General features: G+C 35.9%; 8 protein-coding genes across 8 annotated transcripts; 4 read left to right on the top strand and 4 right to left on the bottom strand.

Annotated features, from left to right (window-relative positions):
- The first annotated feature begins 163 nt into the window (after window positions 1-163).
- On the top strand, window positions 164-2,139 carry B0P05DRAFT_563249 (uncharacterized protein). Its single transcript, XM_051580701.1, has 5 exons — window positions 164-431; window positions 490-850; window positions 892-1,122; window positions 1,171-1,279; window positions 1,325-2,139. The coding sequence occupies exons 1-5, from the start codon at window positions 400-402 to the stop codon at window positions 1,933-1,935; spliced, it is 1,344 nt and encodes a 447-aa protein (XP_051429817.1). The 5' UTR covers window positions 164-399; the 3' UTR covers window positions 1,936-2,139.
- Window positions 2,140-2,552: 413 nt separating this feature from the next.
- On the top strand, window positions 2,553-3,824 carry B0P05DRAFT_563243 (ribonuclease H-like domain-containing protein). The gene is made up of 5 exons (XM_051580700.1): window positions 2,553-2,793; window positions 2,864-3,057; window positions 3,107-3,268; window positions 3,315-3,492; window positions 3,551-3,824. Exons 1-5 carry the CDS (start codon window positions 2,686-2,688, stop codon window positions 3,668-3,670), a joined length of 762 nt encoding a protein of 253 aa, XP_051429816.1. The 5' UTR covers window positions 2,553-2,685; the 3' UTR covers window positions 3,671-3,824.
- Window positions 3,825-5,041, bottom strand: B0P05DRAFT_563237 (malate dehydrogenase, NAD-dependent). The gene is made up of 3 exons (XM_051580699.1): window positions 4,791-5,041; window positions 4,670-4,749; window positions 3,825-4,614 (listed from the first exon to the last, which is right to left on the bottom strand). Exons 1-3 carry the CDS (start codon window positions 4,925-4,927, stop codon window positions 3,848-3,850), a joined length of 984 nt encoding a protein of 327 aa, XP_051429815.1. The 5' UTR covers window positions 4,928-5,041; the 3' UTR covers window positions 3,825-3,847.
- Window positions 5,042-5,128: 87 nt separating this feature from the next.
- Window positions 5,129-7,243, top strand: B0P05DRAFT_563235 (glycosyltransferase family 20-domain-containing protein). Its single transcript, XM_051580698.1, has 4 exons — window positions 5,129-6,073; window positions 6,136-6,261; window positions 6,306-7,003; window positions 7,050-7,243. Exons 1-4 carry the CDS (start codon window positions 5,368-5,370, stop codon window positions 7,197-7,199), a joined length of 1,680 nt encoding a protein of 559 aa, XP_051429814.1. The 5' UTR covers window positions 5,129-5,367; the 3' UTR covers window positions 7,200-7,243.
- A 55-nt stretch (window positions 7,244-7,298) lies between these two features.
- Window positions 7,299-8,061, top strand: B0P05DRAFT_563233 (uncharacterized protein). The gene has a single exon (XM_051580697.1). The coding sequence runs from the start codon at window positions 7,634-7,636 to the stop codon at window positions 8,039-8,041; it is 408 nt and encodes a 135-aa protein (XP_051429813.1). The 5' UTR covers window positions 7,299-7,633; the 3' UTR covers window positions 8,042-8,061.
- Window positions 8,062-8,063: 2 nt separating this feature from the next.
- B0P05DRAFT_563230 (uncharacterized protein) lies at window positions 8,064-9,563 on the bottom strand. Its single transcript, XM_051580696.1, has one exon. The coding sequence runs from the start codon at window positions 9,493-9,495 to the stop codon at window positions 8,071-8,073; it is 1,425 nt and encodes a 474-aa protein (XP_051429812.1). The 5' UTR covers window positions 9,496-9,563; the 3' UTR covers window positions 8,064-8,070.
- B0P05DRAFT_563228 (uncharacterized protein) lies at window positions 9,485-10,370 on the bottom strand. Its single transcript, XM_051580695.1, has 3 exons — window positions 9,949-10,370; window positions 9,809-9,903; window positions 9,485-9,763 (listed from the first exon to the last, which is right to left on the bottom strand). Exons 1-3 carry the CDS (start codon window positions 10,105-10,107, stop codon window positions 9,610-9,612), a joined length of 408 nt encoding a protein of 135 aa, XP_051429811.1. The 5' UTR covers window positions 10,108-10,370; the 3' UTR covers window positions 9,485-9,609.
- A 5,229-nt stretch (window positions 10,371-15,599) lies between these two features.
- On the bottom strand, window positions 15,600-16,601 carry B0P05DRAFT_600605 (uncharacterized protein; the record flags this gene model as incomplete). The annotated part of the gene is made up of 5 exons (XM_051583238.1): window positions 15,600-15,872; window positions 15,932-15,951; window positions 16,002-16,354; window positions 16,396-16,493; window positions 16,596-16,601. The coding sequence occupies 5 exons, from the start codon at window positions 16,599-16,601 to the stop codon at window positions 15,801-15,803; spliced, it is 549 nt and encodes a 182-aa protein (XP_051429810.1). The 3' UTR covers window positions 15,600-15,800.
- Between the last annotated feature and the right edge of the window lie 144 nt (window positions 16,602-16,745).

Here is a 16,745-nt window from a genome sequence, read left to right as displayed (position 1 = left end):
CTGTCTTCTTTACTCACTTGTGTTTATCAGATTGAATCATTCAAGAATCGCATTTCTCTTTTTGTTGACAAGTGCGTGCAGATTATCTCTCGGTTTCATCTATTGTTGCGTGACTGAAAGGAACTTCATTTTATCATTTTATTATTTTATTATTATTATTATTATTATTATTATTATTATTTTCTTTCAAGTCTATCTCATCGCATACTTTACTTTCTCTTCTGTATAAGAGAAACAAAGACACTTTTCTTTTTTGGTTTTTTTTCGTTTACTTTCTTATTGTTTACTTGGCTTATCCTGCTCATCGATCCAGCTATTTTTTTACTACTTATTTTATTTTTTTTATTCAATCTTCATCTATTTTTCTCATCAACCTTTTTTTAAAAAAAAGAAAGAAAGATGCTTCAAACAGCAAGACAACAAGACAATAGGTAACTCGTATTTTTTTTTCTCGGCTACAACTTTACTTAACTGTTCTTTTCTATATAGCGCACTAGAAGATGTGTTTGAACCTTACAAACTAGATGATCTGATGATGCCACGTTTAAAAAGCCGGTATCTGGGCATGGCTTCTCTTCAACTAGGATCTCTTGTGTACTCCACCTGTACTTTCTTTGAGATTGCTGTATCGGAAAATTCAGAATCATCCAGTTCAGAAGAGGAAGAAGAAGTACCATCCGATGGACTGGATCCCTTGCCGCCAAAAAAGAGAAAGCGTCCCATGAACAAGATGAAGCGTACACTTGTGTTCTGTACAGACAAAACAGACGTCATGTCTTGTCATCAAGCGTTTTATACATTTCCTCGCAATGCCGTAACTGAATGTCTCACACAGATGGCACCTCATAAGGTAAGACACACGATGAAAGATGGCTCCTCATCATCCAACAGATGGTGTTTTCGTTTTTCCCTTGTGCTTCCGTGGGTCCATGTGAGCCTATGGAAGGATCTTTCAAGACAGCATTGGAGGCATTTGCTGCTGTCTGTAGTAATAGCTGTCAGTATCATCATGATGGTCATGTTAATAATGCCATGATATCCAACGTCTCTCATGAACTCTACCAAGCAATCAAATACATGGTATCGAATTATGAAGCAATGTGTCAAAATATGGTGGCCTTGGTAAGATCCAGTGTGATTAGAGAATGGTATGATTGACTCCATGTTTAGATGAAGTTACATCATGAAGAAGTAATACATCATAAATCAGAAATGGTATTAATGCCTGAAATACATCCTCATCAACAAGGAGAACAACAACAACAACAAGAGCAACAAGGTAAGTCATTACTTGTATACTATAGATAATTATAACAATTACAAGATATGTCGCCTGAACCCATTCAAGCAGAAGAAACACAGAAACAAGAAGAAGAAGAAGAAGAAGAGCAAGAAGCAGTTGTAAAAGAAGAATCGCGTTTACTTGCTAAGCCTAAATCCAATCCAAACCAAAACCAGATCAAGAAATGCCTTTATTGTGGCTCTAAATCCACTCCTATGTGGCGCCGAGGTCCTCAAGGTGCAGGCACACTCTGTAATGCATGTGGTGTCAAATGGAAGCACGGCAAGATACTGAGTGAACATCCTGATCAATACACATTGGAACGTCGACCTAGTAAACCAGAAAGAAAAAGGAAAAAATCAACCAGCAAACGAACCACCAAGAAAAGAGCCACCAGTGTGCCTCAACAAGATGATGTGATACATGAATATTATGCTGTACCTACTCAACCTCAAGTATGGGAAAGTACTTCAAGTTCTACATCCGATTCATGTAGTCCTTTAGAATCACCTAGTCTTTTGTTAGAAAAAAGACAGGAAACAAAAAGAGATTTAAGTTCTATCATGACTTATGATACAGAAACACTTTCTGTTTATGTGGGTGAAGATGCTGTAGAAGCTGCGGCAGTGCTAACGCTCTTAAAAAGAAGTTAAATTCTTTATGTGTACATATATCTCAATCGTAGTAATAATAATAAAAAAAAAGCATAAAAAAAGGATGTATCGAATAAAGAATCAAGCTCAATGACAAGGCTTTGACTAACAAAAGTTCTAAACAGAAGTTGAAATAAACAAAAGTCTCAAACTCATACATATTAGAATCCAACATATCAATTCTCTTTTAAAGATCATGATGAAGGAATTGATCTTTATAGACAACATTCAAGTGCACAAACTTTCTTTGAAGATCAACATGAGCCTGCTTTCCATCGACTTTTTGATTGAAACTGAAAGTAGATGTCTCAAGACTACAATTATTGCTGTTCTATCAAATGATGCAAGCAACAGTCCATTTTCTTGAGTGCCTTTTGACTAAGTCTGATCTTGACCCTGCTGCTGCTATTGAACTTGACAGGGTTGCTTGAGCTATGACTCTTATAGCGTTTGGCCCATTGGGCTATAGCTCTTTGCATGCCAAAAGATAAGACAATCTACTTGAAACCAAACATTTATCTCTAATGTGACTTTCGTATTCTGACAAAGGCATTATGGTCTTTAAAGGCTTTTATCGAGAGGGATATATCTTTAGAGAGAATAAGTGTAGTAGTAAAGAAACAAAGAAAGATTCATTTTTTTTCTAAGCCCTCCTAAGTTCATAAAAAGTCACAAATGACGTCGCCGCATTGTTCTCATTAAAAGGAGAACGAAAGAGAACACAAGCTTTCTTAAGCTTTATATTTAAGAATGCCAGTAAACGATGCAAAATACATTAAAGAAGTATGGGCTGAAAACCTAGAAGAAGAGATGGCGTACCTTCGTGATTTAGTAGAAGATTATCCTTACTTGGCCATGGTATATATATATATATATAAAAAAAGACACATGATGTCCTGTTCATATATATTTATATACATCATGATAGGATACTGAATTTCCTGGTGTAGTAGCTAGACCTATCGGTACATTCAAGACATCTTCTGACTATCATTATCAAACACTTCGATGCAATGTGGATTTACTAAAAATTATTCAACTGGGTGTTACTTTTGCTGATCAGTATGGTAATTTGCCAGGCAATGTCTGTACTTGGCAGTTCAACTTCAAGTTCAACTTGGCGTAAGTTGGACTAGAATGTACGCGCGTTCAGTAGCTCATTCTATGTTAGGGACGATATGTATGCACAAGATTCAATTGAACTATTAACCAAATCAGGCATTGATTTCAAAAAGCATGAAGAATATGGTATTGATGTTGAACATTTTGGAGAATTGTTGATTAGTTCTGGGTTTGTCTTGTTAGACGATGTTAAATGGATATCATTTCATAGGTAGAAAAGAAAAAGAAAAGTGTTTGTTTGCTTACTGTTTGTTTAGTGGCTACGATTTTGGTTATCTGTTAAAAGTATTGACTTGTTCATTGATGCCTGCAGATGAAACAGAATTTTTTGAATTACTTCGAACTTATTTTCCATGTATATACGATATTAAATACTTGATGAAAAGTTGCAAGAATCTAAAAGGTGGATTACAAGACATAGCTGATGACTTACAAGTAAGCCTAAAGATATGATAAACATACATACACATACACACACACTAATGTATTTTAGGTGGCTAGAATTGGTCCTCAACATCAAGCTGGTAGTGATAGTCTATTGACTTGTACCACCTTTTTTAAGATGAGGCAAATGTTTTTTGAAGATAGAATTGATGATCAAAAATACCTGTAAGTGTAGAAGAAGTCTAAGTGGTTGTTATTCACTAGCTGTATAGTGGTTATCTGTATGGGTTAAAATGTAGTCCAAACTCAATTCAAGCAATCACATCAGCAACTCATCATTTATCAATAGATGATCATTTGAATAAAGCAAATGGAAAGTAAAATCTCTTTGAGTGTGTATATTTATTTACAATTTGGCTTCAGTAATAAAAGTAGCTCCCTTAACAATATTGCCCTTTAATTCAGGAGTAGCAGCAGCAAGTAACTTGTGTTCATAGTCATTAAGTTGACCAAGAGGCAATACTCTTTCAACACCTTGAGGACCCAATTCAACAGGCAAACTAAAGTATTCCAAGTCACCTACGTATGATTTGGCTACACCTTCCTTATCTGCCTCAAGATCGATATAGGTACATTCAACAATACCCTTTTTACCAGCCACGACAGCCTCAGCAATGTTCAAGGCAAAACGAGCACCAGCATAGGCCATAGAGAGAGTAGCAGAACCAGCACCATCTTTAGCCTTGACAACTTCATCACCACCAAATTGGATACGGTAAGTAACTTGTTCAATCTGTTCTTGGCTTAATTTGTCAGTACCCTCTACTTGAGATAACAAGGGCAAGATGGTCACACCACTATGACCACCTACCACAGGCACACGGAGTGTACTAGCACTAGCACCAATCAATTCCGAAACAAAAGTGGAAGCACGTACGATATCCAATGTGGTCACACCAAAAATACGACGAGGATCATACACATTGAACTGCTTGAATACTTCGGCAACAATAGGAACAGTTGAATTCACAGGGTTAGAGATGATACACATAAAGGCCTTGGGAGCATATTTAGCAGCAGCCACAGCAAGATCACGGACAATACCAGCATTGATTTTGAATAGATCATCGCGCGTCATACCAGGTTTTCTAGGCACACCAGCGGGGATAACCACTGAAGATCACAAAGTGTAAGTATATACTTATCATTTTATGTTTATATATCTTACCAATAGCAGCATCCTTGATGGCTTCTTCAAGTTGAGCAGCACCAACATGACCAGTAACTTTAGATTGAGTATTAATATGGCTAGAAATAATCAGTTTGGGATAAATTTTTTATTTGCTTACCTTAAATCAGCAGCAACACCAGGTGTATTCACGATATCGTACAAAGATAAATGAGTAATGAGTTCAGATTGCTTCAAGAGCAAGGAAAGAGGTTGACCAATGCCACCAGCAGCACCACAAACAGTTACTTTAACCATGATTTAATACAAGTAAATATATAAAAGAAGAAGAAAAAGACGTGAACTTTGGAAAACCTTTTTTTATATTGTTTATTTTTTTGGGTGCCAGTCACCCCGCATTTTTTTTTTTTTATAGTATTTCACACACACACGCACACACACACACACACACACGCACATATATATATATATATTTATATTTATATATATATATTCCCCCTTGTGTTTAATATCAACGAATAAGAGTCATCAAGATGTGTAAGACTATTTACCCCGCATTTTATGCAATCCTATTTTTTTTTTATCCGCATTTCGCCAAGAAACGGGTCATAGACACACATTAAGAGAGTTGTCGACATGACACTAATTAAATGCCCGTCATGCAAAAGTGTGTGTGTGAATACCAATTTGCCTATTATATACATATTTTTTTTTGAGTCTTCTTTAACAAGGTTTCAATGGATAACAATAAATTATCAGATAAACGAGTTGTAGTGGCTTCTTTGTTTCTACCTTATACAGTTGACTTTGAACTTCAAGAAAGAAAAAGGCGGTCTACTATCACTACACAAGACACGTCTGACGCACTCAATCTTATACAGAGTCTGGCAAAGCATCGGCAAGAAAAGGAAACTAAACCTCAAGAACTGTTTGACTTTAAGAAACCCGAGAAACTTGTACAGCCACGGTCTAAACAACAAAGGGAAGAAGAAATTCGAAAATTAGTGCCCTTGTTATCTGTCCAGAGTAGACGTCCTTCTGTTGATACGGTCTTTACAGACGCACCATGGTCTGTGAAACCTTGTTCTGTAGGCAACATTGGTCTCAACAATGCATTGTTCTCTATTCAAGATAGACTTCATCAGATTGCCTGGGTCGGCACACTCGGTATGTCAACGGATGCCTTGGTTCAAAAGACCAAAGATCAAATCTGTACTCGATTTCGTCAAGACTATCATGCTTATCCCGTCATGCCTTCCGATAGTGTATTTGATGGTCATTATAACCAATACTGTAAACAAGTACTTTGGCCTTATTTTCATTATGTGGTCAGGGATGATCCAAAGAACATGATGTCACAAAATGGACCTTATCATTCTTACAAGGCACTCAATCAACAGTTTGCCGATACAATTGTTGAAAATTATCAACAAGGTGATATCAGTAAGTAGCTTGGTTAATTCTCACATTGTGCCTGGGATTTGACATGTGAATTTCTTGGTTAGTTTGGATAAATGATTATCATCTTATGCTTTTGCCTGGTATGATTCGTGAAAAGATTCCTACGGCTACCATTGGTTTCTTTCTTCATATTCCTTTCCCTAGTTCTGAATTGTTCCGATGTTTACCGCGTAAGTGCCTGGTTTGATTAAAATAGCTTATGCATTGTATGTAGCGAGAAAAGAACTGTTAAAAGCCATGCTTCAGTCAGATGTAATTGGATTTCAAACCTATTCGTTTGCTCGTCACTTTCTACAATGTGCTCGTACATTGGGTGTCGAGACAACACCTGCAGGCATTCGGTGCAAAGATCACTATTGCTCAGTTGGCATTCACCCTATAGGTATTGATATGCATGCCTTGTCAAAGAAGATATCTGACCCACAAGTCACTCAATGGGTCACAAAACTCAAGGAAAAATACGCAGACAAGAAACTGATTGTAGCCCGTGATAAATTGGACTACATCAAGGGTGTACGACAAAAACTGCTGGCATTTGAACAATTTCTGATTCGACACCCTGAATGGCGAGGCAAAGTGGTCTTGATCCAGATTGCCTTGTCGACGTCTGAACATAATGAATTAAGAGCTCATATTTCAGATGTTGTCTCCCGTGTCAATTCCAAGTTTAGTAATCTCTCTTATCAGCCCATTGTGTTTCTTCATCAGGATATTACGTTTTCTCAGTATTTGGCCTTGTTGACGTGTGCTGATACGTGTTTATTGACACCGTTAAGAGATGGCATGAATTTGACGTCGCATGAATATATTGCTTGTCAGAAAGAAACACATAACCCATTGATCTTGAGTGAATTTACCGGGACATATGGTAGTTTTGGGGCTTCTATTCGTGTCAATCCTTGGGATTATCCAGTAAGTAAGAAAACAGCCATGCTATGTTTGCTGATAGTTTCTATAGCAAGTAAGTGATGCTATTCATGAAGCTTTATCTATGTCTGCAGAAGAGAAATCGATTCGATGGAATGAACTCTATAAAGTGATAGAGACCAATTCTGCTCAACATTTTGCTACCAACATTATTACACGACTTGATAAAGTACGTGCTTGAATTTATGCAATACATCACTGCGGTTCATAAATAAAATGAGTCACTTTCTTTTTTTTTCATATTTTTCCTCTATTCTTTTTCTATTCTTGCTTTTGACAGAATATGCTTGTAACTTGTATAAAACCATTACCTGTTGTTTGTTCTAGGCGTTTATTACATACTACCTTGAGTAGACAACAACAACAACAACAAAGACCCCAAGAATATGAACTTCGAGTTGGTTTTGGCAAGTATGATAGAAATAATAATAATAATAAAAAAGAGTGTGATTGACCATTGTATTAGCTATTGCAACTTTACAAGATGACATAACCCATTTCTTTTCTAGAGGATTAACCGAGCATTCCATCTATTCCCCTCATATCAAACTATCAGACCCTGATTATACAAAACTTTCAATCCATGGTCGTACGGCCTATTTGGGAATAGCGCAAATGTTAAGATGGAGCTCGAGCATGTATTTTGATGATATTCAATTAGAAATTACAAAGATGAGAGTATTGTCTGATGATACCACCTACATTGATCATGATAACATGTTTTTTTCTTCAATAAGTCAAGCAGAGAATGACTTGAAATCCAAAGGCATTGTGAAAAAGCTTGAAGTGAGATGGAAAATGCAGGGTATAAAGAATGCTACTTGGTTTGTAGAGTCACGTACAAGATATATTGAAGGTGTATTTGTGTATGCGTTTGATCATGAAGGATATATTGGGGAACATCGCATACAACGTATTGTGCCTCCACCTAGTAGACGCGTTGTTTTGTTACATTCGTTGGGTGTTCGATTACGTTCTTTGTTCTGGGAAAGAAGGCCACCTGTTTTAAATCCTGGTTTTTGAATAATAAGAATAATAAAGGAATATTTTTATTATTGATATTGAATGACCCTTGGGTAAATATCAACTTTTGAGAGACTTTTCACTAGATGGTTGATGAATTCGTTTTTAGCCAAATCCTCTATATCTATGCACACGCCTCTTTTGATTTCAAATAAACAATGTTGATCCATACTATCCATTTCTAAGTACTCCAGACAAGGACATTGTACCACAATCGCATGTATTGATGCCACAGATATTGATTGGCCATACAGTTCAAGTTGATGTATCCTATTTAAATGGAAAACAGATGCATCGAAACGGTCTTGCTCAAGTAGTAATCCATAGTCAAGATGCATTGTATTTTGAGTCACTTCCAACAAGACTGGTGCATGACCATATTCTCGAAGTGTGTATTGATAATTTAACTGGCGACGATGCCCTAATGCGTTTATCACTTGAGAGAGATAGTCTTGTTGGACAGGATGCGCTGTATGGTGTATTGAACTGGCGTACATCATGGCGTGAGAAGCTAAACTCATGCGTTTGGCTAATGCGACTATTTTTTGAATACCATGCTTTTGAATCCAGTTAAAGAAATTGTCCTGAACAAGTTCTAGTTTAATGGTTTCCATATGAGATGAGGTATAGTACAAAAGGTAATCAAGATAAGGTTCAGAAAGTGTAGGTAACCGTAATACAAGCGATATTAGACGATGGTGGTAAGGGCGACGTTGGTTCATTCGACTCAAGACATAGGTGGCAATGTCGTTCATACAAAAACTACTTTCATACGAAACATGCGTCAATTGAGGACACATTGTCAGTACACTAAACAGGGTAAGACTCCTGTTGTCGTAATTGAACACAGTTAAATTTGTGAGCTGAGAAAAATGAGGTAAGAAAGTGATGTGATTAAAATGAGTTGGTTCATAGGGTTGTTGTTCGTCCAAGAGATAGAGTTGTTTAAGTGTATGGCTGTATTTCTGACAGACAGAGAGATAGTAGTAACTACAATAGACATCAGACCAATAAGAGTAGTCAGTATCTATCTGTTGAATATGGCTCAAGATCGGCAAATTGGCATAAAGAATGGTTTTCATGTAATGATCACAATGATGGCTGCCACTCAAGTCCAATTTGATCAGGTTGGGAAAGTATAACAAGAGATCCAGAAACCGTTTGCTCGATAATTTAACAGTGTGTTGTTGATGTTCGTCATGATAGATCGTGAGTGTGGTCGTGTGTGGCGTATATTGAAAGTAGGGTTGAAGATCTGTCTTGGTTGAAAAGAGTGTATGTAGTCTGGCTATGTTGATGCCTCGAATTTGGATGTTTTTATAGAATGGAATGATAGTAAAATCATACCATTTCTTGCATACATACATACTTGCTTGTAAACTGGCTCTGTTGGATGCCACATGATCAAATATGTGTTGACATATTTCACTAGGAAGTTGTTGAAAAATCGACATTTAAAAAAAAATCAAGAAAAAAGAGAGAGAGAGAGAGAGAGGTAGAGAGACAGTGTATCATGTTGATAGCCTCGGGCAATAAAAAGAAAAGTTTATTCTATTCCCATGACGCATTTATGCCTGGATAGGTTCATAGCCTTCAAGTAAATCAATTGGATGGCCAAATGCATTGGACAATTCTGTGTTTAAAACTTGATCTAAAGTATGGTTATCTCTGTGATAAAACCACTTGTGATGCTTTTCATCAAAGTCATATCGTTGAGGACCACTGATCGTATTCTGTTAGAGAATCAATCTTTGCTTGTCAACTTACCTGATAGGCGATGATAACCAAATTTGATGATTAGGAGGTTGTTTATTGACTACATAGGTACCATGTTCACCAAGAGAAATGGTCATGACGCCTTGCTATGCAAATGTAAATTTTCAATAACTACCCAGTGTTCCTCTTACACTATATTCTATATCAAATCCAGGCATATCTGTCTCATCTCCAATTTCTTCTAATTTGTTTACAATATGTTCCAAAATTTGATCTGATAAACGATGGTATCTATCGGTATCTAATTGACTACAAAAACCATGAGCATGAGATGATACCGAACAACACATATTACGTAATAGTATAGCTTGTAGGCTCTTTGTGTTGAATAAAACTAGAGTGAATTTGGCGTGAGCATAAAGGTGTCAAGCGCACAGAACGAGTGACTGGCACACGCAACGTTTGACAGACAATTCTAGTGGAAGCAAAAGCTCTTGAATATTGAGCTGAAGCACGAGCTATGTGTCGAAGCATAGAGTCTAAGAATAAGAAAGAGAGAGAGAAAAAAAAATACATATAACTTTTTCGCATCATTTCAGTTGATCCTGGCGTTACTTTTTTCTTGTCCACAGTCACGGTAGAGTCAAATTCGACATGGTCTCTGCATGAAAATTCGTTCTGAATGCTTTTACTCTTGAAGATAACTTCCAAAAAGAAAAAATAGATCGGCAAACAACTAAACAACAAGAATGGTTTAGATAAATAAATTTAGAATGAAATCAGTCTTTCAAACTAAATCGATGCAATAAGTAACAGGAAGAAAGTCGTTTGGTTATTAAGCTTTTTCATAAAGGCTTTTATTGAACAGTTCAATAATCCTCTTCTGTCAACCAAATGTTTTAGTGACTCATGTAATTAGAACCTTGTCTACTAAGAGTTTCTTGGAAACATACAAAGCTTAAATCAAAGCCCTAAGAAGATTTCGTATGGAATAACACCTCGTTAAATGAGCAAATAAAGCACAAAAAAGGGGGATCAAAATGTTCGTTATTAGAACATGAAGATGTGGCACCCAAGTTGGTTTATAGAGTCTTCTGTTGTTAAGACATTCCATTTAATTGTATATTGATAACCAACATAAAGAATAAGCCTGTTTTATATATTTTCCATGAGGCAAACAACATTGAATGGCTTGCGTACATGTTTACAGAATAAACAGTGTTACTATTTGAAAACCTAGATAGCTGTCACTGAAGTAGACTTTGGGAAAAAAAGACAGACACAGTAAAAATATCTATTGGATATGGCTTGCCCATAGATCCCAGAGAAAAGACCTTTGGAGAAAATAAGGCACGTATTTTTGCCTTCAAGGGCCATATGACTGATAAGACGGATCGATGTGGAGCTTCAATGGAGGTATTATGGAGAAAACTAAAGGAGGTATAAATGAAATTGTTTTAATGTTGAAAGTGACGAACAATCGATGAAAAATCGATCAAGGTAGAAGGCCTGATGAATTGCATGCAAAGATAGCGTTTGATGTCCGATGTTTGATTGAAGTATTTTCAAGATTGCTTGGTTCACTTGAATCTTGCATGAACGTATGCCTAGGCCGAATTTACGGTTTTCATAATAAAAGAAGCGTGCACACAAATGAAATTGTAGGCTCCGAGCTGAATGTATCTTTCTTGTAGAAGAAAAGTGTGTGGCTAAATTGAGCTTGTAAATACACAGTAATCTGCATTGATCCACAACATGTTTAATACATATGCGAAAGGCCACCTTTCATATGCCACGCATCATAAAGTGTAAGGGAATTTGCCGACTATTTGGCTGTTTATATGTATATATAAGCAAGTATTCCTTTTCTTTGATTCAAGGAAGATCAAGAGTGTTTTTAATAGGACGATTCATTTAAATGGACAGCTTGGTGCTACATTACTTAGTCAGGCAACAGAACAATAGGCATGCAAATGCTTTGGCAGCGAAAAAAGAGAATAAGTCATGCATACCTTCTTTTTTTTTTTAAACATATAGAGGTAACATAAAGCCTGTCTGTACATGCATAAGCGCTTTAAATGCCTGTAAACAATATTCAATAATACTCAAGGTACCTTTGGGGTTGATTTGGACCAAAAAAAAACGACTTGTAAAAAATGGCCAAGATGGCCAAAATGACCTTATGACCTTATGTCCAAAGGGTATTACTCATGAAAAAAGCTCGACTTGACAACACTTGATCTTCTTTTTATTGATGCTTATCCGGTCTCGTACTTACTTAGCCTTCATATTCGTAATATCAATGACTGCAAATATCATCAGGTTCCATTGTTGTTTCCTTCTTCTCGTACACAAGGACTGAAAAAACAAAGAACTGGCACTATTAATATGCTATATCGTGCCATTGATTGTCTTCCTCGATTATTTGCTAATGCTCGCCTTAATACTGCTACCGCTATGGTCCTACCTTTGCAAGCTGTGCTTTACATTCCTCCTTCTTCGTCCTTCGTTGTCCCCCTAGGTGTCAAGAAAATGATGGTGCCAGATTTCTTTCAAGTTGATGCTAGACTCAACTTTGTTCACTGGAAAGATACTCGTGATCTTTCATTACTTCATTGGAAGCGTACTCCCTCCACAGTCTTCAAAGGTCTTGCATCTGGGAGTTTGAAACTTCAGCCATTTTTTAGCTCTGTATGTAGTCCTGCTCCATTTGAAGACTCGACGGTCTCATTTGCGCCTTTGATCAACCAATTTCGGTTTCAAGATAATCAAGGTATTGGTAGTGTCAAGGCATCGGCTAAGACATTTCGTCAGTCAGTTCTCTCGTCTATGGCTCCTCCTTTGGCTTTGAGAAATATTACAGAAGTGAAATGGAAATTCTTTTGGTCTCTGTCTCTTACTTCTATTCAACGTAATGTGGCATATCGGTATATCTTGGGGTGTATTCCTCATCGTCGATTCTTACATTTTATTATGCCTCGTGTGTTTGACTCTCCCTTCTGTCCGGTGTGCTTAACTACCACTGACTCTATTAGCCATATGCTCTTTCATTGTCCAACTAAAGAGAAGGTATGACAGGAAATTATCTTTGAGTTTCTTTGGCCTACCACCTCAATATCTGATATCAAAGAGGCCCTTCCGTCCCTGGACTTCTCGTACATCTGGTACTGCCAATGGAAAGGAATCAAACCATACCGAATCCTCATAATGACTCTTTCACAAATTTGGCTTGCTCATATGAGATTTATTTCTGACAAGACCCCCATTGTACCCACGGCCATATTAGCAAGCATCCGATTTAATGTTCATCAGACCATTGAAGAGGATCAATGCCATTCAATCATGTAACTTTTTTTTCTCTTTCTATCTATTTTATTTTATTTTAGTTTATTTTGTTTAGTATATTTCGTCTTATTTTATTGGCTTTCATTTTGATTGCACCCGCCTCTTCACTTTGACTATTACTCTTAGTGTACGCGGCTCAATCAATAAACACATTTTTTTAAAAAAAAAATCTTCTTTTTGACGCTGCAAGACGAAAAATAAAGCTACCAACAAGCTTTAATACTCAAAATGAGCGCAAAAAGCTCTAGCCTTTGGTCAAAATGTTTACCTGCCAATTGTGCTATAAAAATGATATGACAAGAGCAAAAGACCTTAAAAACATTTTCGCATATTTGCTCAACATTTTAGTAGCAAAGCTGCCATGTCATTAGTATTGATGGGCTTAGAAAGTAAAGAACTACAGCTTTTGTCACTAAACCAAAGTCCAATAACTGCGTCTTTATGCAGTTATCAGCAAAGGCTTGATTTCAAAGGCGGCGGGATGAAGAACTAGAGTTTTTCTATTTTAAACCTCGCATCACAGTCAATCAGTATGTCTTTTGTTCATTTAGCCCACATTTTCGTCACAAAGTGCCTATATTTCTATTTTTCTATGTTTCTCGGTACTCAAAATAACATATGACATCTTCTATAAGCTCGTTGCTCACAGGTTCTATATGTCATCGAGAGCAAAAATGCTCAAAACACAGCTTAAATGCACCATTCTTTGACGGATCATTTCTCGACAAACAGACTATCAAAACAGTCTGTTTTTTGTTTAAAACATGTTCTTTGGAGTTCAGCAATTGAATGGTACCATTGGTTTGGCTGTTTTGTGAAATTTATGTTTTTGTTCCTGGGGGATCCACGGAGGTCCGTGAAGATAAAAAAAAAAACAAGAATTTTTTGGACATAAGGTCATAAGATCATTTTGGCCATCTTGACCATTTTTTACAAGTCGTTTTTTTTTGTCCAAATCAACCCCAAAGGTACCTTGAGTGTTATTGAATATTGTTTACAGGTATCTAAAGTGTTTATGCGTGTATAAATAGATCGTGAGGCCCTTCATTTGTCTGAAAAAAGACCACCATCTATGTGAATTGTTACCTTTTTTCACACTTGAGGCATTTGCATACCTGAGGTATCTGCTACAAGAATGAGTTATGTCCTACTATGCTTTTCATTCAAATGAAATATCTTCCTTTAGAAAATATGTCGTTAAATCATACAAATGATATTGTACTTTTTAGTGTAAATGTATCTTTATTGTACAAAAAAGTGTGTGATGAAACTGAAGTTGTGGATAACGGTAGTCTACATTAGTCTATAGCATGTTTAATGCATATGCAGGAGAGCCCCATTCATATGCCATACATCAGAAAGCTTAAGGGAATTTATCAACTATTTTGATATCTTTCATAAGCAAGTATTTCCTTTTTAATCTAAAGAAGACAAAGAGTCTTTTTAATAGAACATTTTGTTCAAATGGGCAGTTTGATAGTATATTACTCATTCTTGTAACAGAGATTACCAGGCAAATAAATGCTTTTCGACAGTTGGGTTATCAACATGGCTGCAACAGGTTGCGTTGATATAGCTCATTCAATAAACAAGCTGCTTTTTTCTTTTTATCTTTCTTTTTTATCTGACTCATTACTTTTTTCTTTATTAAATGCTTTCAAGTTGCTGTCATTTTCATTTTATGCATTTTACTAGAGCTTATTGTTTTTTTAAAGTGCATGAAATAGTTTTTTTTTTTTAGTATAAAGGGTCACGACTGTGAGTCTATAGTTTTGGCATCAAGACCAAAAGTATAGCTATGCTGTGTTTGTAGTCAAAGATTAACAGAAGTTTTTGCTAGACAGCAAAGGTACAAAAAAGGGTTACTATAATCAGAGCATCAAAGGAAAAAATTTTCTAGTGCTATCATTGAATTACGATGTCTCATTTTTTCATTCATTTGAACCATTTATTACAGTTAATATATTGATATATTATAGAATTACCAATCCGGATTTTGTTGTTTCATTATGTTAGCTTTGCACACATCATGGTTGGATTAGATTTAAACAGAATGTTTCTCTTGGCAGCTCTACTAATTATGCTTATATCACAAATATCTATTTATAAACTTCTCTTCGAAGTTCTATAATGTGAATATATCATTGCTTTGAGTAATATCTTATTGGAATATTACTGCTACCCATTTGTATTATCTTTATTGAAAGATTAATATTTGCTTAATCACCTTCCATTTGTATAAACCAATCAAACATTGCGTTATTTACTGTAGAATAGCCACAAAGAGTGATAGACAACAGTGGGCTTAGTCCTGGGAAGACAATAATAAACACAATGCCCTTTCGCTTTGAAAGAAAGTGCATGTATACGTTGTCAAGCTTCAAATTAATCAAAAATTATTTCCAAAAAGAAATTGTATGTACGAATGGATGATTGACTAAAATAAACTAATTACTTAAAGTGGTCAAGCTCTCTCTTTCCCTTTTTCTTTTAGAATAAATTATGATAGACAAAGGTAATATCAGTTAAATTAAACACTTCAAGTTTTTTTTTGCAGTTTTTTTGTTTTTTATTTCTGCAGATTCGTTTCCCGCAATTGAGTTATGGACACAAAAACCGCTGCAGGCACTGTAAAGGGGGACTATAAATAGGTGAAGATTAAAGTAAGTTATATAGTGTATATGGCATTTTCTTTCTTTTATGCACCAGTAGCTGTTGGTGCAGCGGCAGTTGTAGTAACGACAGTAGTAGTAGTGGTATTGCTGTGTGTCTATATAATATAACCGAGTTAATTTTGATCTGAGCCTCATTATATAAAGTTGGGCTTACCTGTGTACCAACAATTGAACCTATGAAAGTATTGATAAGAAAAAAGGTTGGGCATAATTTATTTACTTACCAATGATGATACCAAGAATAACCAAGATGGTAACAGCAATAATAATCTTCCATTTCAAATCCTTCCACCACATTCTCTTACGCACTTGGTTAGCACCACGACGGAAATGACCCGCAGTTGCTTGTAAATCCTCTATTTGTGTGGGTGAATAAGAAGCGTGATGTGAGTCTGAAAAAACTTTACCTGTTTTGCCTCTAAGATCATCTAATCTTTCTCCTCTTTGCATCACCTTGTCGATATTCTCTTGCATGATACCAACAACTTCGTCTACTTGTTGCTGAACTCGAGCTGTTTTGTTGTTACCTTCTTCATTTCTGTTTTTGTTAGGGATATAAGGATCATAGGGTGCAGACCTAGTATACAAATTAATACTTATTAAAACAAGGAGACTTACATTTTATTATCTTTATTAACTTTAGAAAAAAGAGAGAAAGAAAGGGAAAAGGGAAAGGAAAAAAGTAGTTTTTGTCGCTTTTTAAATCCTTTTTTTCCCTGTCATGTTGCACCAAAAAACTCAAATGTAAAAAAAAAAAAAAAAAAAAAAAAAAGAAATCCCTGTCTCAAACGAAAACCCTTTCTTAGCAAATGTTAAACCCCCATATTTCTTTGATTCTTGATATCTCAATGGTTTCGAATAAATAAGAAGTAGTTTATTTTCTTTATTTCATTTCATCATTATTCGAGATATCCGGAAAGTCTTTCATAAACTACCCAAAAACAAAAATGTCTCAGTCCTTGTGATGT

The sequence above is a fragment of the Gilbertella persicaria genome (assembly GCF_025201335.1).
Source record: "Gilbertella persicaria strain CBS 190.32 chromosome Unknown B0P05scaffold_68, whole genome shotgun sequence".
NCBI classification, from domain to species: domain Eukaryota; kingdom Fungi; phylum Mucoromycota; class Mucoromycetes; order Mucorales; family Choanephoraceae; genus Gilbertella; species Gilbertella persicaria.
Note: the sequence above shows the minus strand (reverse complement) of the source record. Positions and strands in the feature narration are given on the sequence as shown.